The sequence below is a fragment of the Amphiura filiformis genome, chromosome 16 (genome assembly GCF_039555335.1).
Source record: "Amphiura filiformis chromosome 16, Afil_fr2py, whole genome shotgun sequence".
NCBI lineage: Eukaryota > Metazoa > Echinodermata > Ophiuroidea > Amphilepidida > Amphiuridae > Amphiura > Amphiura filiformis.
Genome location: NC_092643.1, coordinates 22,072,023 through 22,097,477, shown reverse-complemented (window position 1 = coordinate 22,097,477; position 25,455 = coordinate 22,072,023). Strand labels below are relative to the sequence as shown.

At 34.6% G+C, this 25,455-nt stretch overlaps 1 protein-coding gene across 1 annotated transcript in view; it reads right to left on the bottom strand.

Moving 5' to 3' along the window:
* LOC140135728 (probable G-protein coupled receptor CG31760) overlaps nucleotides 1-25,455 on the bottom strand; it is a 204,882-nt gene that overhangs the window by 101,862 nt on the left and 77,565 nt on the right. The window contains exon 2 of the mRNA XM_072157329.1: nucleotides 12,414-12,600. Coding sequence (XP_072013430.1) covers nucleotides 12,414-12,600 — 187 coding nt within the window. The remainder of the gene's footprint in view (nucleotides 1-12,413; nucleotides 12,601-25,455) is intronic.

Genomic DNA, 25,455 nt, shown 5'->3' with positions numbered 1-25,455 from the left:
GAAAATAGTTACTAACCTTAAGCAAGTATTAGTAAAGCACATGGAGTGTGTGCAGAGGATGATTTAAGCACTTCCCAGCAAGTCTTGCGGTTAGCACAGCTGTGTGAGTGAACATGACACCACTGTCCGCCCACTGCATACACACGTGCATGGTTAAATTTGAATTTGGACAGATATATTTACAATAAAAATCCCTTCAAAAAGTTGGTCGATTTCACATTTTATGTTATCTACAGAAGGTGTGAATTATCCTTCATGCATACATCACTTTAGATCTGAAATCGACCAAGTAATAATGACACACGGGCAATTCTAAAACAACATCTTTTGAAACAGAGTTCAATGGGATTTGAGAAGTAAAGTGGCAGTTGAAACTCTAGTGATAACACTTTTACAGTGTATGATGGGGCTTCCTTAAATCATCCTCTGAGTGTGTGCTGTATGTGGTATTTGTGTTGGGTTTGTGTGGAGTTGGAGGGGGGTGTACGCGCGTAGAAGCATATATAGTTTGGAGGTATTTGTTAAAATTAAACACTCTTTCTTTCGTTTGTGATCTACATTGTGCATTTTGTATTGTTATACATGTACTGTTTATAATTCATGGTTGACAGATACATATGTTCGCAAAACAGCACTGATTGTGTAAAGTACCTTTTTTCTACCAAGAAAATGCTGGTCTTGGAAAAGTACTAGTTTTCGTGGCAGAATATAACCGTTTTGCCAATTAATAGTCATAAAGATGTCCGACGTTAAACTTTTTGACAGGAAAAGTGCGTCCAACAGGAAAGTAAATGTAATCTGTATAAATATTTGTGAGGATTTGAGTGAATAGCTTGTCCTTTTCAATTCAAAGAATAATAGGAACAAACATCAGATCAAATCTTCAACAGCAGAAACATGGTAAGTTCTATGCTCTATTTAAATTATCATTTGTATGGGATTTGAAAAACACCACGAATGCGCTGCAGCATTTTCTTTCATATCTGAGAGCAATAATCATTTGCTCGATATCATGAGAGCGATATCATCTTGCTTCTTATACTTTTTCAACATGTGATGAAAAGGGGTTGTTTAAGAGGATCTAGTTTATGATAACATTTTGACAATATATAGCTGAAAGAAAAATGTCACAGGGAGATCAGCCAACCTACTTGTCACTCCTACTCAAAAGATCATATGATGCTTTTTAACCATCTATACTACATAAACATCTCAAAAAAAGTAACTAACCCCCCTTAAACAATGGCCATTATTCAAAAAGGGGCTATTGTATTACAAATCTGTAAAATACGTTGGAAGCAGAATTTATTTCTGCGCATTTTGACACCTCATTTGATACAATAAAACATCGGTCAATTTAATGTAGTGAGGTCCAGATTTGAAAGTTGCACTTACATACAAATTGTTTCAATACAAAAACACTCAGATATCATTACAACTTTCAAATCTTGGGTTACATTGATTTAAATGTACGCTGTGACGTCAATATTTAGTCAATTGCTGCAAATGAGGTATCAAAATGTTCAGAAATAAATTCTGCTTCCAACGCATTTTACAGATTTGTAATACAATCACCCTGTTTTGAAGGGGGGTTAGTTACTTTTTTTGAGATGTTTACAAACTGGCTATGTACTTGCGATGAAATTCATAGGTAGCTCGTGATATTTATATGTATATTTAAAAAAGACTTTACTTATTGTCTTATTACATTTGTAATTAGAGGATGAAAACCTTACCACTTATTTTAAAATTTGAACATAAAATGCTTCAAAAGGATTACTTTGTTTTAGAAAGGAAAAAACAATGATGAAATTTGATAAAGGTAGAAGTGAAGATTATGTGCAATGGATTATCGAGGTGCTAACATTGAGGTTAATACAATCGCATTACCCGTCCCCATTTCTTCCCCGTTTGTGATAATGATGAATTTATATATGACTATATGTCTAATCTTTTATTCAGGTTTATTGCCAATATAAGATGTCTAGCGAGCGAGTTTGCAACGAGGTACTCGTACTCGGCCCAGCTCAGATTTAGTGACAATGATTGAGCGGATATAGATAAATCTCTTTACTTGTAACTCATATGTCGTGGTAAAATATTATTGAACTTCTATCCAGGGCTTTATCAGTGATAATGTAGTATTAATGGGATCCACTAGAGAGCACAATGAATAATAAAGCAAAACAAATCTGGGGATGGCTTCTGCTATAGAAAATATTGTGTCTAAAATGTCTATTCGTTCTGATATTACTCAAACTAGTAGTACAAATGCATAATTAACAATGTATAACAATTATTATGCACTACTCAACTCCAAGTCCCCCTTCTACAGTTGTATACCGTTTTCAAAAATATATTTTGATTACTTGATAGTATTTCTTAGCTATATATTTTGCTGAAGTGTCAAATAAGATTACAAATCTGTCTAGCGTAAATAAAAATAAACACCGATAATAGCATCGGTAGCAATGTCTTACTGATCAAACATCAATGACAGCTGAACCTGAGATACAATACACCTTTAAATTTATTAGTCCAGGACCTTGAAATGAACACAGTATATATTGTTCACTTCTCCTGTATTTACTGACTCATGAAAGCTGGTAGATTCGATATAATATGCTAAATTAAAGAAACCCGTTTCGTACAATCTTGCTAAAATATGATATTTGAAGCATCTCTAATATAATCAAGAATGATGACTAACAAGTATTTACAAAATCCCTTGCTCGAATATCATTTGGTTTCGATCCTATATCATGTCATATGATAGTTCCATATGAACAAATAATGCATACTTTTAGCTACGGTGAGGCCTGAAATCGATGAGGACGATCCAGATATTTTCATTAATCAATTTCATTATGAGTTGCATATATCTGAATTTAAATAAACATATAATATGTTCATGGCAAGAACATCTGCTATTGCTCTTACCGACATTTGGAAAGACATAGGATTTTCTAGAGCAACCAAAATAAGCATCATCATGGATGCTCTGGTCTTTTTAATTGCTCTAAAACTGGTGCTAGCGAAAGATGCTGAGAATTTCATGGAAAGATCACAAAACAAATGAATTTATCAGAAGTCAACTTGGTGAGCATGTTCAGTGTGCCAGAAGATTGATCACAACAAATTGCAGTACTTTGGTCACATCTCAAGAAGAAATGGTGTCAACTTGGAGAAGATAACAGTTTAGGGTCAAGTTGAAGGTCTTCGCAGAAAAGGCAGACAGAAGCATCCATTGGACAGATGGAATCAAAGAATCCACTGGACTATCCCTTATGAATGCTTACCGTCTTGCATTGGACAGGCAAAGTTGGAACAACATCATCAAAAGGGTCACAACGGGTCAGTCATGACCCATAGGATGCCGACAACGAGAACCTTTTCAACATTATTTATGCTTCATATCTGCTTGGTAGTCAACATCGAAAACTTATGCCTTTAAAAGCCATAGTAACTTTGGTATCGAAATATGATTATTAAATTATCTTGATTCGTATTGATCATTCGTTTTGATCAAAACACCTTCATAGATAATTTACGAGAAGTGTAATAGATATTCAATAATTAAATCTAACTTTAAAAAAGCCTTTGTGCTGACTCCATTAACTTGAATATGATAACTACATCTGTTTCGAATAATCAAAGTCATTAGACCATTCTTTAACAAGAGCAGATGAATTGACACCCACTTAAACAACTATAAGCAGAAAGGCAGAACCGGCTAATAAGTTGTTATACCCAAGCGGCTACTTTGTCCAAGCAAGATCAGCGATTGTTCTTATTGACACCTTTATCACAATAAGAGTGAGGAGTTCCACAGAGATATCATGCAATCTGTGGGTCCTCTTCGCCCATAGCATTCGCTTTAATTATAACTTATCCCTTGTGTGTATAATTGTCGTATTTGACACACTTCATACAGGGATGTTAATTGCTTAAAATGTAGCATTTATCACAGCAGTGCCCGCTAAATATCGTAACCTGACCTCTATTTCTACTGAAATTTGAGTGACAATGCTAAACTAATTGAAAGGACGCGTTTAGTTTATTAAACGAGCCTGGACTATTGCATCTTTCATACAAAATCTAAACACCATACGCTATTTCGATATAAATGTTGACTTGTTTTGACAGGAACACGTTTCAAACATGCATTTTATAAAAACAAATTGATTTATGGAAATGTAAGTATTAAAGGACATAGAGCAAAATAATTCGTTACTACTAACTGAAAGGTTAGCAAAATAGTGCAAGAGTTAACAATGTTATTGAAGACCGAATTAAAAAGACTATTTTGCGTCTGACGTCAGGACAACGGCGCGGTGTGATTGGTTGCTGACATGCGCAGTACGGCATTTTTGGTCTGGTTGATAGGACGCCAGAATTCGGTCTTCAATTATAGTCAGTCGTTTCCTTGTTCGAAAAATCGGGACAACATCGAGCGAAAATTGCTGACTTTAGTATTCGTTTAAGTACGTTCAGGCGAGTCAGATATTGAGTCGAATATTGAGACAAATATTAAGACCGTCCCCCATATATTTCCATAATAAACAGCCAAAAGAGCAAGTGGGATTTCTTTAGGACATTGTGCAAAATTTCCATACTGTTTTCTAAGCCTTTTCAAGCGTTTTATTTACCAAAAAATTCTTGTCCCTCCCCTTCAAAATGTCGTGCCCTGCCAAGACTTTCTATATAACTCGCTCTGTTTTTACGACGGAAAAGAACGACAGATAATTATTGCACAACCTTTAAGACCAAAAATAGTGTGAAATGGAAAGTGCGAAATCTATCACACATTCTCGTCCACATCTGTTCTGGTTAATTCATTTTGAGAGCGAGTCAGGGGGATAATTTTGAATATTGCGTAATATTTTGTTGTAGCACCTTCTGTCAGTGTGAAGTCACATGCCGGTCATGACAACATTCAATTATACATACCATGGGGTTAACACGTAAATTGATATAATTATTCCGATCATTTAGATGCCAGCATGACAAAAAGCTTACTTTGCTTTATATAAATGTAAACGACTTCGTAAGATTGCTCCCCGGATTTGCACCCAAACCAAGTAATAACTAATTACACAGAGAAATGCTCCTTCTTCGTCTATACCTGCTATGTCTGAGGTGTTTTAAAGTGTTTAGCATGGCGAAATGTCATTCTACATGCCAAATATATTATATATGCCTACGGCTCGTACTCAAAACTATTACGGGTGCGAACTAGTATGAAGTTGTTAGTCTCTGATCCAAGCAAAAATAAAGTTATAAAACACAGTATGCACACGGAGTATTTTTCGAGCGGTTGCTCGTTATGAATAAATTCAGCGAGGTAAATTTCAGTACCCACAAGATCCCTATTTTGACATCTTTCTCCGAAATCTTGTCTTGATGTGCTTCAACACGTTGTATGGCCTCAGGAATGAGTGAAATAGGATATGGAGAAAGAGCGAATTTTCGATTATTTAAGGTGCATAGGAAACGTCACTCAATTTCATCTCGCTTGTAATTGTTCCTTTTTTTTTATTGTACACCGCGGGCTATCTTTTGAATACGTATTTCATGGATATTGTTGACTGCTCAGAGCCGGTAATTTCAATTTCAAATTATCGTTAGCTGTTTATGATCACAATGATTATTTTCATGACGTCTCCCTTTATATAAAACCTTCTTGATAATTATTGCATAACCCCAAGTGCGAAATCAATCACACATTCTCGTCCACATCTGTTCTGGTTAATTCATTTTGAAAGCGAGTCAGCGGGACAATTTTGAATATTGCGTAATATTTTGTTGTAGCACCTTCTGTCAGTGTGAAGTCACATGCCGGTTATGACAACATTCAATTATACATACCATGAGGTTAACACGTAAATTTATATAATTATTCCGATCAATTAGATTCCAGCATGACAAAAAGCTTACTTTGTATAAATGTAAACGACTTCGTAAGATTGCTCCCCTGATTTGCACCCAAACCAAGTAATTACACACAGAAATGCTTCTTCTTCGTCTATACTTGTTTTAAAGTGTTTTAAAGTGTTTAGCATGGCGAAATGTCATTCTACATACCAAATATATTATATATGCCTACGGCTCGTACTCAAAACTATTACGGGTGCGAACTAGTATGAAGTTGTTAGTCTCTGATCCAAGCAAAAATAAAGTTATAAAACACAGTATACACACGAGTATTGTTGAAGCGGTTGCTCGTTATGAATAAATTCAGCGAGGTAAATTTGTTTTGGCATGCTGTTACAGACCAGACGATCGTCATTACGAACCCACAATAATGTCAGATTACGTAATCATTTAAAATAGAAAACAAGGGATGATAATGAAATCTGAAATAAAAGTAAGGGTGGATACTAATATCATATTACTAATGTCAAATTAGTTGTAACAATAAGGCTGAGAACAACGCTTACTTGTCTACATTATAAAACAAATCCAAAGATTGGCGATGGGACGCGCATTATACCTAATTGTACAGGTACGTTCCGGTAATTATTTCCATCACGCCATTGAAATTCACTAAAATCGGTCTTGTTTCACTTATTATTTCACATGTTGTTTCCAACATATTTTTACTCTTAGAAGCTGGTAGATTTAATGTAAATATTTTCTCTAATATAATCAAGAATGATGACAAACAACTACTATAAAAGACCATTGCTATAATATCATTTGGCTTATAGCTGATCTTATATCATGTCGTATTATAGTTCCATTACATAAAAATAATTCATAATTACTTCTCAGATTTACTGTGAGGCCTGAAACGGATGACGGATGATCCAGACATTTCCATTAATCAATTTCATTATATATTATAATGACTTTTTCAATTCATTATTTTGTGTTTCATATCGGATTGGTAGATCGCGTTGGTCTTTTCTCAACCTCAAAAACCTATGCCTCAAGGCATGTAGATGGTCTCGGAAGGGTATTATTAAATTATCTCTATTCACATTCATAAAATACGCCTTTAGAATACGCGACAATGTGAGAAGCGGTATAGATATTCAATAATTCAATCTACGATGAAAAAGAGCTTTCACGCTGACTCCATTAACTTGGAAATTACAAATATTTCTGTTTCCGTCCAATGTAGACTGCTAATAGTGTGTATACAACAGACGTATTGGTCAAGTTCATACTCGTTATGCGTTGACTTAAAATACACATTGAAAATGTGGCATTACAGCTTTAGAAGTGCTAGATATTGGCCGCCATGTTTAATTCCAATATAACTAACATAAAGATATCGTAAATGCAACAAATTGTCAGTACTCTATTGCTACCCGAAATATAAGGTATCTATGAAAACCCCGCGAAATGAGAAAATAATACATCGCCATTTTAAGTTATAATATTCCTTTTCAGGCTTGTTTACTATAAAAACGGATTTTCTGAGGCAAACAATAAAGAGAGTCTATTGTGAATTGACATGTTTTTTAAAAAGAGCATATGAATTGACACCCACTTAAATAATTGTAAGTAGAAATGCTGGAGAAGCTATACGTCGAGTAGACACTAGGATCCAAAACATTCTCGTTTATTAGTACACAGTTCTTTAACCCCAATACATTTGTACATTCATTGAATTACCTTTGAAAATTTGGGTACAAAAACCCATACTCTGCAACTTGAGGTCAAATTTTTCACTATGATTGTTTAATTGACGTTATTGAATTACGCCACTGGGATGAGGCCATTGTGGTCCATAGTGAGAAGATCAGATGTTATACCCAAGTGGCTACTTTGTCCAAGCAAAACCAGAGCACTGGAATCAGAGATTGTTCTATATATTGACACGTTCATCGCAAGAGTGAGGAGTTCCACAGAGATATCATTCAATCTAAGGCTTCTTCTTGCCCATTTTGACCATTAATTATTATTTTTAATTATAAGTTTTCCCCTGTGCTTATAGTCGCACTTGACACACTTCCAACAGGGATGTTAATGTTTCATTTATCACAGCACTGCCCGCTAAACGTTGTATCTTGGTAAAAGCTCTTTATTTTGGTATATTTCTACTAAAAAATAGCGGTAATGCTAAACTAATACAATGAAAGGACACGTTTAGTTTGTTAAACGAGCCTGGACTAATGCATTATTTATAGAACTAATAAAAACACGATTTCTAGCATAAACATTGACTTGTATACCAATGAACATTTGAGAAAACAATGATGCAAAACAGCAGAAAGCTGTAGTTAGTAAAACAAATACCACTGCGTTTATAGACTAGTAGTTTGGTGACCTGACCTAAGGTCATTCCTCGTTCAGCGTTTTTTTTATCATCCTGTATTTGCGAGCTCAATTATCAGTGTTATATTCTTAGTCCTTCATCGCCCGTCAGTGTTAGTGTTAAGTGTCAAGGTTAAGGCATTATTTTTCATTAAAGTGTTCTCGAAATTAAATGTTAATGCTGTGTCGCCGTATTTATGTCACATAACGTAGGTTTCAACAAATTAATGTTCTATATGTGCCTATATCTCAAATCGAGATGGATACATCATTTTTTGCATCCGAACTTTTCATAGCCTATACGTTTTCTATATAAATTTTGACTTATTTGACAGGAATATGTACAAAACATGCATTTTATAAGAACTGTAAATGTAAATGTAAGTATTAAAGGACAGAGAGCAAAAATACGTTCTTACTGAAAGATAAAGCAAAAGTAAAGCTGGTTACAGGCGATTTTTCATGTTTAAGAGCTTGTTGGTCCTATAGCGCTATCGGTACCCGAATAAGCATCGATGGCACTTTTTATGCTACCCTGAACATTTGTAAAGTACATTTGGTTTTTTATTTAAATGAAAAACAATAATACTATGCAACTGTTAATTATTATGTTTGATACAATTTATTACATCTCCAGGGAGCGATGTTAAGAGTCGTCGGTACCTAACCGGGTACCAATACAGTTTCTCCACTCTGAAGTACAAAGTGACAACTCGCGCGTATACAGCGCGTCAACAGTGCGCAGTGCTGCGTCTCTGCTGCAGATATGCGTGCCTTCTAAGTCGGCACAATGTGTGCGTCCGCGTCGGTACTTTGTACTTCATAGTAGACTGATATTAGTTCTATAGGACTAAATTCGATGTGGTGCCTATTTTGTAGGTTTTTTTTTTTGGATTTGAGGTATTAAGTGGCTCTCTTGGCCCGAAAGTAGGTCACTCCTTGGTTCAAATTTATGGGGACAACATCGACCGAAATTGCGATTCATCTTCCTTTAAGTCTGTTAAGATCTAGAAAGTGTGAAATTGACTATACATGCTATAGGCAAAAGATGTGTGAATATTCACAGTTCTTTTGAATTCAATTTATTTTGACAGCGAGTAAGCCGCACCTAGTAGAGAATGTCAGTGTGACTTCACATGCCGGTAATGACAACATTCCATACATACACACCACTGTGAACAGGTGTTGATTGTATATCAAACTATTTTGATCACCTAAATGCCAACTTAGATCTCAATAAGGCTTATGTATAAGACTTTGTAAACTCTGCTCCCCCGATTTACACATAAGCAACTAATTGCATACAGAACTGCTTAATTTGTGCCTACTTTAACGTGATATGTCTGCGGTGTTTTTAAAGTGTTTCACATGGCGAATGATTTTCTATATGAAGAGCTTGTTTCCAAAAGGCGCTAAATCCACTTTTGGAAAAAATTGAGTTATTGGTACTAATGTATAGTGTTACATCATAAGTTTCATGGAATCAAACTATTTTTTCCAAAAGGAGCTCAATCCCATTACAGGGTGGGCCAGAAATTTGACTTTTTTTTCCAAAAGGCGCTAAATCCATTTCAGTTTGTTTTCAAAAGGCGCTAAATCCATCCTACCAATCACCGTGCTCAGTAGGGAATTAAAGAATAAAATTGCATAGGACTATTCTCCTGTTGACAAGGCAACTATTGATCAAAATTTAAATCACAAAATTTTAGAATTTCAACTTGTACACACAATAGTACACCCCCAGCAAGCACAGACGACACTTTGCGTGCAAAATGGAATGATTTGACAGAATTTTCGTTGTAAATTTTTTGAAAATAAATTTGCACAATTTTTTCACATTTTCAAGCTTTTAGTGAATGAATATCATTACATTGTTGAAATAAAGTGCAGTTTGCTTTTAGAAAAAATATGTGTGTGTATTTTGTTTAATATTGCAAATTATTTTGAATATCATTGAATATTTTGTTTCCAAAAGGCGCTAAATCCACGGTTATTGGATATTTTGTTTCCAAAAGGCGCTAAATCCACTTCAAGTTGTTTAATAAAAGAATACTTACAATTAAACATTATAATCCGGATCTCAAAAATAAGTGTTTTTGTAGTTACTGACATGAGAACTAACATTTAAAACCAAAAAATAAATGAATAAATACCAATAACGCTTTTAATTTAAAAAACGATGATTTTCTCCTATTTCGCTAATATGGATTTAGCGCCTTTTGGAAACAAGCTCTTCATATGTCAATATATACCTACAGCCCGTACTCGGAACTATATACGGGTGCGATCTAGTATGAAGTTGTTAGTCTCTGATCCAAGCAAAACGTTCTAAAAATACAGTACCCACGCAGTATTCAGGCGATTGCTCGTTATGAATAAATTCAGCGAGGTAAATTTCAGTACTCACAAGATCCCTATTTTGACATCTTTCTCCGAAATCTTGTCTTGATGTGCTCCAACACGTTGTATGCCCTCAGGGAAGTGAAATAGGATATGGAGAAAGAGCGAATTTTCGATTATTTAAGGTGCATAGGAAACGTCACTCAATTTCATCTCGCTTGTAATTGTTCTTTTTTTTTTTATTGTACACCGCGGGCTATCTTTTGAATACGTATTTCATGGGTATTGTTGACAGGCTCAGAGCCCGTAATAATCTATTTCAATTTTAGATTATCATTTGTTGTATACCGTCTGATCACACTGAATACTTTATTTATGACCTTACCTAATATACCTTCATCTAGGCTTTCATCAAGCGTAAAAACGCCATAGCACTTTCGCATGTTTGTAAAAAAGCCACAGCAGGTTTGCATGTTTGTTTTCTTATTTTCAATATTTAAGAAATTGGTCACCGTAACCCAATAGGATCTTGAACATTCTCATGTGTAAGGAAACAATTTAATGTTCGCAGTTTTTAATGACCTTTTAACTATGACATTTGGGCGTTTTAATTTTTTTAAATTTTGCCTGATTTTAGTCAAAGTCTTGAAAGTCTTTAAACTATTATGCAAGCAATGTATAAACTATTATATGTAGTGACTGGATTGAGCTCTCGGATTCTTTTTGTGGGGATTTCTTTTAACGTTGGGAATTGTTGACAAACTATACAAAATTCTCTTCATCTTAAATTGGGTTACATTATGTTGATGTAACTTTCAATGTAAATACGTCTACTTAATCATGAAGATTTCACTATGTTTGTATCTTTGAGAAACAAAGAAAGTAATGAAAACTGAAAAGTTGCCCTTTGAAGCACGATGAAAACACATTTGGATTGAGAGCTTGAGATATATGGTCTTATAACCAGGAAAATGTTCAATTTCAAACGTTTTGTTGGGTAAATTTAGCTTCGAAACAGTCCCATTCATTTGAATAACGGTTAAATAACAGTTTCATTTGTACAACCTCTTTTAGTCATTTTTAAAATTAGGATCACCAATTTGTCTTATATGTGGCCGTACAATACGAATGGGTTTAAATGTAAAATGTGCGTGAAGGTCGTATCCATAGGTACCTCAATTTGCTGCGACATGTTTCTCATGTGATAGCGCGAGTCAAACACCTTTTAAATCAATCAATAATCATATTGTTGAAGAGGATAATAAGCTCTGGTCTTTGTTTGCTTTGGCTAAATCCTGTTCAAGTGGTGGATTACAAAGCATTGTATTTTGTCTAGGTATGTATAACCAACAATTAACAATAAGAGAACATTCCTGAACCTCGTTAACTTGGGATGATTTGAAATGACCGCATATTATGACTGTTTGATATTTATTACCAGCAATGTGGAAAAAGAGACACGTCATGTAGAACCGACGAAAGGTACCATTTTGTTGAAGGAGCAGAGTTCAACAAACCATAACCCCGCTTTTGGATATCGTTTGAAGTCAAATAATATACCATTTTAAAGCTTATGATATATATTTTCTAAACACGAAATAAAAAAAATTGACCGGGCCGGATTAACGACTGATTCGTAGTGTACGGTCACATATAAGAGACCATATGAACATTGTTTTTTCACGAATAAACTATAATTGAAAAAAAAGATTCTTATCAAAGTCGTTATTACATTCACCATGTTCACCGGAGTAAGATGCTAACGATAACAGAACAAATCTGACAAGCTTTTATATAGTAAAACTTACTTGAAATAAAAACTGCCATTGTCATGTCTTCCAAAAAATGGAACCGTATAGGTCATCATCCAAATATTTCCGCCCCCGCAATCAAAATATGGAGCACTCCAGTGTCCATCGTCTTGTCTTACTAGTATGGTTTGGTCTATTTCTTCAAAGCCGTGAGCAGATCCATTATATCGATGGGTGAAAGTGTCTGTGGTAAGATAAAAGGAAATAAAAAAATCGAAAATGACTTGTGATTGTTGTTGTACCGAATCGCCTTGTAGGTATATGATATATAAACGTTCAAATACGGATAGTGCTTGAGGGAGAGAAGAGGTCGAAAGAATGACACCACACTGGATGTGATGGCTCCTGAGGATGACAGAGAAGAAGGGGAAAAAGTCAGGATTCCTCAGGGAAATTACGAACAGCACATCGAGATGCACTTTAATCATTCAGTAAAAGCTTTAGGGGGAAAAGTCAATGTTATTGATAAAATTGAACATGCTGGAAATACTTAGGCAGTTTAACACTGTCCATTTTTTTCAATAGAAATCTCAAGTCTCTGCCTTGAGGGACGTTTAGTGTAGATCGTGAGCTGCACGTTTTTACATAAACAATTTTTACTTATTTTTCTTTATATTGTTGTTCACAAAGAAATATAGATTATAGTCTTGTCTCAAGTTGAGAGTAACTCCATGTTGGATTTCGTAGTGGCAGATTCGAATCAGTGTGTCTACACGGTTGTGTATAGAGACAAATAGCCCTTCTACGCGTTTGAACCCACCCCGTGGGATTAGGCTATCGCGCGCGATTCGAATCTTCCACATGGTGTTACTCTCAGCTTGAGACGAGACAGACTATAGAAGAATATTTCTTTACCAGAAACGTAAATTACAAACATGAAAAAAGTTGTTTTGATGATATGAAATGTATGAAAAACGTCAAAATCTCATTATCAATATTCACGTTTTTCAAGAGCATAAGAGATAATGTGAAATAGACGCAGAAGGAGATAGCAAGCATATGCAATCCAAGTTGTTTTTAGTCTCTCTGTATTGTCAAGGGCACTTACTATTCGTAGCAATGTCACGTAAGATAAATTGAATTGACTAATGTTATCCGGCGAAGTCAATTTTGATATTGGTAATAGAATGTTACTGTTGCAGCATTCGTGACATATTCTTCTCTACTTGACTGTGTCTTTGTCTCTCTGAATTTAGAGCAGCTTGGAGCTAAGCCTCCGTCTAAGCCTATTAAACCAGATTCACGTACAAAAATGTGTTACTGTATATCTTTTGTCTATAGATTGAATAGAGATAGCTGATGCCGGTATATTCTATATAGTTTTAAGAATTGTTTAGTAAATCATTCCGACTAAAAATAGATTTTATTTTAACACAATCAATGTACGCATTGCATGTGAGCCCACATGCAATATCTATCAATAATATTCTCAACCACGGTTGCTAAACGTATTTCTATTACGCTGTATATAACATATCGTCAATCAGTTACTTATGTCCTGTAAGTTTGCTATTTTTTTAAACAGTCGTCCGGATATTGAATTAAATCATGAGAGTGCTCGAATAAGCTTGGACCTGACTTGACAATAGAGTGAAATTACTTATGACCATCCTGTTTGTCAAAAAAGAGCGGGAATATGTTCAAATATAAACACATGTAGACTACATATATGAGAAAGTTCAAAATGTGATTCTTACTATTCAAGTTGTTCATTACTATTCAAGTTGTGAGAGAGACAGACAGAGAGTGGTAGAAAGAGTGAACTAAATAACATCCCAGCTGCTATTAGTATGTTTGTATTGTCAAGGGCAACTACTATTCGTAGCAATGTCACGTATGTAAAATTTAATTGACAAATGTTATCGGGCAAAGTCAATTTTGATATTGGTAACATATAATGATACTGTTGTAGACATTCTTCTTTACTTGACTGTTTCTTTGTCTCTCCGAATTTAGAGCAGCTTGGGGCCACTCCTCTGTCTTAGCTTATTAAACCAGATTCACATACATAAGTGTGTTACTGTTTATCTTTTGTCTATAGATTTAGAATAGAGATAGCTGATGCTGGTGGATTCTACATAAATATAAGAATTGTTTAGTAAATCAATAGGATTAAAAAGGGATTTTATTTTAACACAAGCAACATACGCGTTGTATGTGAGCCCACATATGCTGTATGTAACATATATCGTTGATCAGTCGCTTCTGTCTTGTGAGTCTGCTATTTTTTTTAACAGTCGTCCGGATATTGAAATAAATCATGAGAGTGCTAAACTTAGCTTGGATCTGACGCGACAATAGAGTGAAATTACTTATGACCAACCTGTTTGCCAAAAAAGCGCGGGAACATGTTCAAATACGATGTTATTAATGTGTTTGTATTGTCAAGGGCAATGTCAAGGGACAAATCTTATCGGGCAAAGTCAATTTTGATATTGGTAACACAATAATACCTATTGTAGCATTCAAGACATTCTTCTTTAATTGATTGTTTCTTAGTCTCTCCGAATTTAGAGCAGCTTGGGGCTAAGCCGCTGCCTTGGCTTATTAAACCAGATTCACATACGTAAGTGTGTTCTTTTGTTTATAGATTTAGAATAGAGATAGCTTATGCCGGTATATTCTTTATATCAGAATATTTTAGTAAAGCAATCCGATTAAAAAAAAGGATTTTCTTTTAACGCTAGTAACATACACATTTTAAGTGATCCCGCATATGTAATATCTATACATTCGATTCTTAGTCGGTTGCCAACATTAATAACTTACTCAGTGCCAGAAGTCGGTACGTGTTGCCATGTGTAGCTACCATATGTAGATGTGTACAATATACTATGTGTAAATTAACAAATGTTCACCGGGCAGCTATTGGACTTACCCACTTCTAGCACTGAGCAGTCGATGTGCTCTTACCCATAAGTTGCTTTACTTGTTTCTGTAACGCGTATGTAACAAGCAGTCAATTATGGCCTTTGAATCTGTTACGTTTCTTTTTCAACAGTCGTCCGGAAATTGAATTCAATCATGAAAGTGCTACACTAAGCTTGAACCTGATGCGACAATAGAGTGAATCTACTTATGACCAACCGGTTCTTGTTAACAGACACACACATTAGGGTTTTTCAAATATCGTATTATAAAATGAAGTAATTTTGCCATGTGGGGTTAATATTGGCAGGCCACATTTTACAAGTTCAACTTTGTTATAAACCTGTGAAAAGTTTTCTTTTGAAAAGAAAGAATTTTGCTTAACAGAAAATCAATTTATTGGATTTTTTGGATTGTTAAAAAGTTTTACAGCACTTTACCTGATAAGACACTAACAAACGAAATATCATATGACAAGCACAACATGAAATGTTGATTATATATTCATAGTATAATTATTTTGTCATTATGTCTCCTTTGTTTCATCTTATCAATCAATCTGTTCTTATTGTCTTATGTTTTAGCCATTAGCTTCTTTAGCGTAATAGACTGCACTAAAAGCCATCCAAATTAGCTTCTAGAATAGAATTTCAAGTCAACATGCTCATACCAATTAATTTGAATTTTGTACGAATAATATGCAATTTCTTATAAATATCATGGGCACAAACCTCATCACAGCGGTGAATACCCTTGCCTTTTAAAGGTGACGCGTAACATTAACAGCTCTTTTGACAGCCTGTGGGCATATTCTATATAAAGATAAGAATTTGTTATGCAAATAGGTAGGTACATCTTAATCTGTCAAGGAATCCAAATATTGCCCTCACTGTTCCATAGACTACTGCAAACTACTGCCTTATCTGATTGGTTAATTACATAATTTATTGATAATATTCATCTGAATGTAACTTTAAATGTTGTTGATTGGCGCAATAAATCATAATACTAGTAGTCTTCTTATAACCAATCAGCAGGTAGTACTCATGGGGTGACATTTGTATTTTAAGAATCGCATGACACGTCTAGCTGAAAATGTATTATTTAGATTGGTTAGGGTCTTAACGACAACAAAAATTATATTACTTTCGCACTGATAATGTGAATTAAAAAAGATCGTTAACCTTTTAGAAACTGAACTACCTGTAAGCGTATAGAGGTTATCCACTTTACTCATGCGTGACTTCTGACAAAAGGCGCTGATTCCCGTAGTATTCCTCATTCAAACCAATTCAATGCACGACCTCGGAGTTACCTGCATGACTTTGGCGGGCTATTTTGAAGCAGTCATGGTTGCACATGCAGGTACTTCTTTTGAAAGTCCTAAACAAGGTATAGCAGTCGCTGATAGGATATGCAACTTATAGAACACGGATAACCTCTATTGTTTAAACAAAGGTATAAACCAGCCTATAGTGGTTTATATAGTTCTTACTCACTGAAAACAGTAGAGCAAATTACTTGAAAACAAAATCAATTGAGCCAAGCGGAAGACCTCAATGCAGCTAGTTCCGTTTGTTTGCTTATTTCTTTTCCATTTAATCGTTCATAAGAGCATTGCTCAAATTCTTTGTACGTAAGCATCAAAGTAATTTTGAAGGTTGGCAAAAACAGATATCACAAATTTCGATGCACAGTGTAAGAAGAAGTAGACATTTGTTCAAAAGTTTTATTTTCAACTCAAAGCACAATCTGTTCTGGCAAATTCGTTAATGGAAGGTTTGTTTGCTCCCTTCTTTTCCATTTAATCGTTCATGAGAGAATTGCTCAAATTCTTTGTACGTAATCATCAAAGTAATTTTAAAGGTTAGCAAAAACAGATATCCCAAATTTAGGAGCGCAGTGTAATTAGTAGAAGTAGACATTTGTTAAAAAGTTTTATTTTCCAACTCGCACAATCTGTTCTTGCAAATTCGTTAATGGAAGGAAAGCGGTTGAGAGTCTTTTGCAACTGATTACTGACAGAACAAATTGATCAAACCTGCTGTGTGGTTTTTGCGCTGTTAGCTGCATACCAAGTTACCAACATATTGAGTCCGCGTAAAATCCATCACTTTACTAATTTCCATAATAAGGGCAGTTGCCAGGCACTTTTTATTTTTGTAAATAACTTCATTTCATTAATGTACCGAGTGTGCGGTACTGTTGAAGATTTGTATGCCGCTCGGATTGGAATAAAACACATGGAGGAATTCAACAAGCACTGATATAAGGTACGAAGAGGAAATTACACCTTGATAATTAAAATGCAATTACCAAATACATAAGTAACACAATGAGTGATTACAGAAACATTAATGACGAATCAAAAAGAAACATGCTTAAGAACAAAGTTAATAGTAAACTAATATTTAACAAACAATTTATAATGCAAAACCTAAAATTTGGAGACTATTGTTTGTATTAACAGCTTCAACAAGAATTCAAGACATCAAGATTTTTTATCGTGATTATCTCATTGTTCCAAAAATGCTCAAAACGGATTTTAAAGTGTCCACCTACAAAAACTGGCACACTTGAATGCTTAAACAGGTTCCTGCAAATTCAATAACCCTTTAGAGAATGATTACAGGCACTGCAACCTTTTAGAGAACCAAAACTGTTCCTGAGAGAGGACAATAAAAGAACGCTTTTGGAAGCTTTTTTCCTACATGCAAGGCCGCATACCAGGGGTTACCCTACCGTGTTATATCGAAGCCATAATCAAATTCGTCGTTACGTACAAGCGCACAAGAGTAATTAACCATAATTACAAGGAAAAACTACTCCGTTCTTAGGACAGATCTTTGTACCGATTGGCAAGTCAAGCTACCGTGAGGTAATACAGATTTCCCGCGTGAAGTGAGAACAGCACATGTACTCGCTGTACGTACATATGGGAATTCCCATTAGAATTGCATTTTAAAGCGTTTTATATTTGTACGTCCATCGCGTCGTCTCCCAAAGGGCTTTTCGTCTTTTAACCAGGCGTGACAATATTGCTTACACTGAGTGCTTTGGCTGGAATAGGTGTAAATTTTGTACTTAAAAAGTACCCAGTATGCCAGCCGAGAGTAAAACGCAATTGAATTGAATTGACTGCACGGAGCTTGGATGGTGACAATATTATAGTCAACATGTGGAGTATTTTAACGATGTTCTCAAAATACACGGCCTCTTCTGTAATACAATCGAGTTATGCCCAAAAAACCTCGATAATACAAATCTTGTCAAATGCCATGGATGAGAGGGGGGAAAAGGAGCAAGAAGAAGAAGAAGAAAGGAGGTCCTTGGGAGAAACTTGAAGAAGGTCATGACTAAAAGCTAATGAGAATTTACCCGAGGCATTCGATGAATCGCTGTAGGGATTGCAACCTTATGCTTAATTCTTCTTATTCTGTGAGTTCTATTAATGTATTTTTAAATCAAAGCTTCAGGTTTCAAACAAATCTATTGAAACATCCGATGTTGTTTGTTAGTAAGGGTAACGTGTTGCAAATCAATATGCGTCTGGTTTCAAGTACTCAATGTTGCTGCTAATTTGTCTACTAGAATAATAAATAAATATTTTCTTTAACGTGTTTGTGATTAGGTTTAATGTAATTATGGGTACTAATAAACAATAGTAATGATATACTGATATTCTTTAATTGGTCGCCTGCGATTGTGCAAACGGTATTTCGAGTGAAAACATTTGAGTAATGTATAGAAGTATACTTTGTATGCCTAAATTGTCTTAAAAAAGGAAACGTATAACAAATCTGATCAAAACATCTCCATTGTGATTGTAAACATGAAAAGGATGTTTAATTGTTCAAGGGTAAGTAGTTTTCAAGTTTAACAATAGCAGTTGTCACAAATTTTACAACGAGTTCATACTCGTACAGTGTATTTGTTCAAAAGTTTTATTCCCCAACTTAGGGTGGTACTACACCCCCGATACATTTTGTGACTAATTTTGCATTTTTCTCTCAAAATAACTGCACGTTGGTAACAAAGGTTATGTATATTATCGGGCAACGAATCCATTTACTTCACTGACAAGTGATTCATTATATATGTTAAGAAATGAGGTACATTCTAGCGGTAACTCTTTTCTTATCATAAATAACGTACCGCTTGTCATGTGTCACTGAAATTCCAGTGTAGTAACTGGATTCCTTGCCCCTATTATATACATAACGTTTGTTACCAGTGTGTTATTATTTTTCGATAAAAATGCAAGAATAGTCAAAAATATATCAAGGGGTGTAGTACAACCTTAAAGAACCATCTATTCTCGCAAATTCGTTAATTGAACTGATGCAACTGATTAATCACAGAAAGGATTGATCAAACTAGTTATGTGGATTTTGCGTTAAACTGCATGACCGCATATTGATTCCCCGTAAAATCCATCACTTTACTCATCTTCATATAAATAAGGGCACTTGTCAGGCACTTTTCTATCCTTGTAAATAGCTTCATTTACATTAATGCACCGAATGTGAGGTAATTTTGAAGTATTTTATACCGCACGGATTGAAATAAAACTCCCAGAGGAATTCAACAAGCATCGAGGGAAGCTAAGAATAGGAAATTACACCTTGATAATGCAATTACCAATTACAAAATATGTTAAATTTAGAGTAATGGGAGAAATATTAATGACAATTAAAAAGCTATTTTAAGGACAAAGTTAATATACTGTATTATCTATATTAATAATAGTCACATTCAACAACGCAAGATCTTAAATCGTGTTCATGATATTACTTAGAAAATATCAATAATATAACCTTAGATTGTACTCTAGGGTATGTGATGGAACAGCGCACAGGAAACGACATTGTGCTAATAATCGATATTACATTACAATAGTTTACTTTATAAAATCAAGCAACATGGAAATTTTCTGAATCGAATACGAGTACTCTTTGAAATAACATACCACAAGTTTCAAATCATATGAATTGAATGCAATTCATTCTTTAATATTTTAGGTATGGGGGAAATTTTGTAAAAGATATTTTGACACCGATCGTCAATACGACTGCTCGCCAAGGGTTATTTAACCTCGCCATTTAGAAGCGTCATTATGTTCAGCCGCATAAGTGTAATTAACCATAATTGTAACAAAAACTATTCCATTTATACAATTTTCAAAAGATCTGATTGAAATTGATCAAAACGCGTCGCCGTTATTTCATAATAATAGCGCTGCTGGTATTTTTACTCTAATTTCGCTTGAAATGCATTTATATTAATTTTGCTTTGTGTCTTCATCGTTCACAACAACTAAGCAAAACAAGTTTAAGAAGCATTGACGATTTCTACCTTTCCAAAAAATTGTTTTGACACCCGTAATATAAACCCGCCTCGTAACCTTATACCAAAACCGTTCTACGCTACAATAATTACAACAAAAAAGGTTAAATGTAAAAAAAATACACATTTTACGATGGTACATCAAACAAATATAATTTTGTCCGATGTTATTTATTCTTACTTACTTCATTCTTACTGTAAGTGTTATGAAATCAACTTAACTTTTGAGCGTAAGAGGTAGGAGAGTGCCAAGAGTGACCAACTATCATAATATAGCACAACAAACACCTTTGTTTTCACATTTTTGTCAATAATTTTGCATTTATAGTATTTTGTTCATAATTGTGTTAAATATTTATTTATTTATTTATTTATTTATTTATTTATTTATTTATTTATTTATTTATTTATTTATTTATTTATTTATTTATTTATTTATTTATTTATTTATTTATTTATTTATTTATTTATTTATTTATTTATTTATTTATTTATTTATTTATTTATTTATTTATTTATTTATTTACCACGATTTATTTAGCGGTTATTCCAGAATATCAGAATCAAATCACTTATTCTTCAATCGCATCCCTTGACATAGGTAAAGTCTGTACATTTTTCATAAATAGCCAAACAGCACTGGGATGAAAAGAGCGTACTTTGTCCACCTTATTCCGAGCTATTATACAGGTATGGCTAAACGTCCCCTCCGGTGGAAGGATTACTCTCGTTGCTCATTTAAACTTACCATGTAGGAGAGCTGAAGTTTAGATTTAATCTATATAAATTCAGGTTTTTGTCAAGTCAATACCCCATCAAATGTGCTTGTATAATAGGACATTAATCTTAATATCTCACTATCTCTCATTGAGGGAAGTATAAGGATGGAATGAGAGTCCCAACTAGCTGTGAAGCATTAAGGTTAGACACTATTTTAAACTGTTGTGATTTGGTAGTTCACAGCATCTTGCGAATGGTTGTGAGTTTTGTCAAAAATTGCATTTATCATTTTATATCGAGCGGGTAGAAGAATTCAAATATCACAGATATACATTTGAAGTCCTGTGGTTCTTGAGTTATGTTGTAAAGATGGCTGAAACAACAACACTAAAAACGTACATAACACATTAACAACATCAAATCAAGCAAGTTTTCACAGTATATGATTTGTAGAATGAACTTTTGCAAAACATCAAAGTGTTATATTTCATTAATGTATTGATTTAGATAATGAAAATCGATTTTTTGACTGCTTCGAGCACCAATACATAGTCTACCCTTAAATCGAATAAGATCTAACATCTTCACCACTTTGTGATGATTAAACATCGTAATTATCTATATGTGAGATATCAATGTAGCATCCTTCACGCGTACTATGATTGCTTGATTGATTTACGAAGAAAGAATCGATTGAAGCTCTTGGTAGTAGCCAGGAAGTTACTGGAGGATATCTATAATGAAAGACATAGATAAAAAATACTAAATCGCGTCTGACGTCAGGGCAAAGGCGCGTCGTGATTAGTTGCCGACCTGCGCAGTACGACATTTTCTGTCTAGTTGTCAGAATTTCAGACGCGAATTTTTATCTCTGTCTTTCAGTATAATTCTCGTTACAATGAATACTGGCAATATTTCAAACGCAATAGGTTTATATGGCCTACCATAACAAAAATCAAATCCATTCAAATTAAAATCTGCAAACAAAAATAGAAGCAGGTAAAGCCAATCTATGAGCTCAACAGTTATCATTATTTCTTTAATATTATATTCTTTCCTCAACTTTTCGACATCAGTACGCAAAAAGTTTATTAATGTTATTGCTCTACGTATGACGTCATTTGTGTGAAGAAAATGGTGTTTTATATGTGACGATTACCCGACCATCATTTTGGTTTTGGTCAGGCGGCGAGTGGCATGATGGTCGGAGAGAGCTGGCAAAACCGCTCGGCCGTATGGCATTTTCTATATACTCGGTTAGTTTTGTGGGGTTCATTATCGAACCCCAACGGTTGTAGCTTGTATTTATGTTATTTATTAACATAGGCCTATTTTGTTTGTGATATTTCAAGCGTTTTAAAAATTCAAAATAATCCCATTCAATTACACGGTTGACGATGGAAATTTACTGAATTTAGAGAATGCACGGTGCATACCACCTGGTTTTGGTCGATTAGATTTCTGTTCGTCAATGCCTATTTGGAATGTAACGATTGACATATTCTATATATCAATGTAATGCAAACAATTTTGTTCCAATTTAAAGAGAGTTTAGGAAATACAGAAATGTACCGGTATACAACAGCGCGATGTCATTACTGTATATATATCATACATGATTGACGTAGAGAAATATCATATTTGAAACGATTTGGTTATATGATTGATTTTGTTGAAAGATACTTTCTATTTAATCAGTGGTTGTCATTAGTATGAGTTTATGAATATCTAAAGTCAGGTTTGGCATTCCAAGCGTAAGCTAAAAAACTTTTAGAAATGATGATTTCAGATATTTCAGTGGAATCACAAGTGTTACTTTTGATCCAAATGCGCAGTTTTCGTCAGCAAGAGTGAGACTGTGATCACCGGGTTTTGGACAGAAACAACAGGTGGTTTTAGCGAAGCGTCATGGAAGAAGTGCACATCAAAGTTAATGTGACATCTGTCATGACTGGTTCAAACTTCAAGGAGTCTACGAGACTGTGGACAAATTTAAGGTGCTTAGTGTTCCTGACATTACATGTCGATGGTAGCTAGGCGCTGAGCTTAAACGTATGTGCCCACGTAGATGCTAATGGTGATAGAGAGCACCAAGACGCACATGTGTACCAGACACTGCCAAAAAAGCGGTTTGTGTACATATACCATGCTCGTATAATTACACTGATGACGGGGGAGAAGCATTAGGTAGGTAGGGTGACTTGTAACAATTCATTTGCATGTGAATGCCAGACATTGAGGAAGCAAGGCAAAAAACGTATGTGCATAAATATAAGACTATACAATCAATAAGATTGAACTTTGTATTTTGCCTAAGGGGCTATCGAGCAAACGTCAAGAAACTAAATGGAAACAGAGAAAAAGAAAGATAATAAATATGGGTAAACCGTCTGCATCTTCAAGCAATTTTAAATAATTGTAATATGGAGAACGCAATCTGATAATAGCAATACTTCAATGTTGTAATTATAAAAAGGAAAGAGATAAGGTCCCCTTTACCATATATATAACAGGTTTACATGAAGTGCGAGGTTTATAGATAATAGCAATTTGGAATGTGAGGAAGGACGGTGGCAGACGTGTTATACTTTTTAGTAGCTCGTAATTCCGAACACTTTGTGTGTTACATAATGAGATTACATAGGGAAATCAATATGGCAGTTAAACGAACGCATAATGGTCTGCCCCATTCTCACACAAAATCCGTGAAATCCATTACCATTAGGTGATGATGTATGATGTGCCATTACATACTTAAAGTTGTTAACAGATTACCACGGTGTTACCCACAGCTCTGACCGGCCAATCTCACCTCGTGTCAGATTACTTTTCTCGGGTAAAACTGTTTGAGATGCTTTAGCATGGGGACTTTAATTTTTGGAAATAACATGAGCGAGACAAAAGGGGTTTTGTAAAATGCTGGTTGAAATTTAAGGATGTCACCGATGATGGTCTTATTATGATTCTACGAACATGTAGACATAACGGGCTTTTTCTGTGTTTAATTTGAAGCCAATATTGCATGCTGATCAGTATCGTACAAAGTGAAATTATCAGGGGGAAAAATTTCAAAGTTGTACAGCTAATCCCTTCTCAAAAGACTTTACTAAGAAAATCCACGAGAAGATTTCTCAACACAAATGTGGCCAATACTTAGTTTATTTATAATTTTGCTAGTTTTAAAGGAGCATTCACAGATTTTGAGGGAATGGTTCACTAACTAACTAATAGTTTCACTTCATGATATGATACGGTCCTCCTATAACATGAAATCCGCAATGAAATTTAACATTTACCACAAACACAGTTTGTAAAAATTATCAGATCTAATAAAACAATGTTATAACTGCAACCCCTATAAAAGGTATATTTACAGTTGAGATCCCTTTACGATCCTGGTATAGGCCGGGGTATAGGACCTGCTTTACACCTTTCCGATCACTATCACAGACCTAAACAGTTTACATGAAGAACATCGTACCATAATCTCATTGGAGAAAAAACTGATCCTTGAAATACTCTATATACAAGGCTCTGGTTGCCCTACATATAGCAGTGATATAAGTGCGACTCATAAAACCTTTTTACTTTTATGGAAGTCCACAAACCCTAATTGGAATCATACCTCAAGTCATATCACCATTATCACCATCCGCTGGCTAATTCAGCTACACGGTTCTAATATATCATCGTAATATCATTGTAATTTAATAATTATCGATATTACATTTTATAAAATATGATAGATATAAAGAAGTTTCGAATGTGTAATTTCGTAGTATAGTCTACCTGTCGCCTCACAGAATAAAATTTTCATTACTAATCCGGAGAGAGCTGACGTGGAAGATGAAACCGCAAAATGAGACCTGGAACATGGCGATATTCAATATCTTACATCACATCACAAGGCTATTATATGGCTGGAATTACTATCAAAAACTGATTTAATTATGTTAAGAAATGAGCAACTTACAGAATGCAATAATTAATTATCACTTTAATGGATAATTTACTGCAGAAAAACTGAGAACTGGTAAAATCCTTCAATATTACAGATTGTGGATGATCAATATAATATAATCAATATTACAGATGATCAAGATAG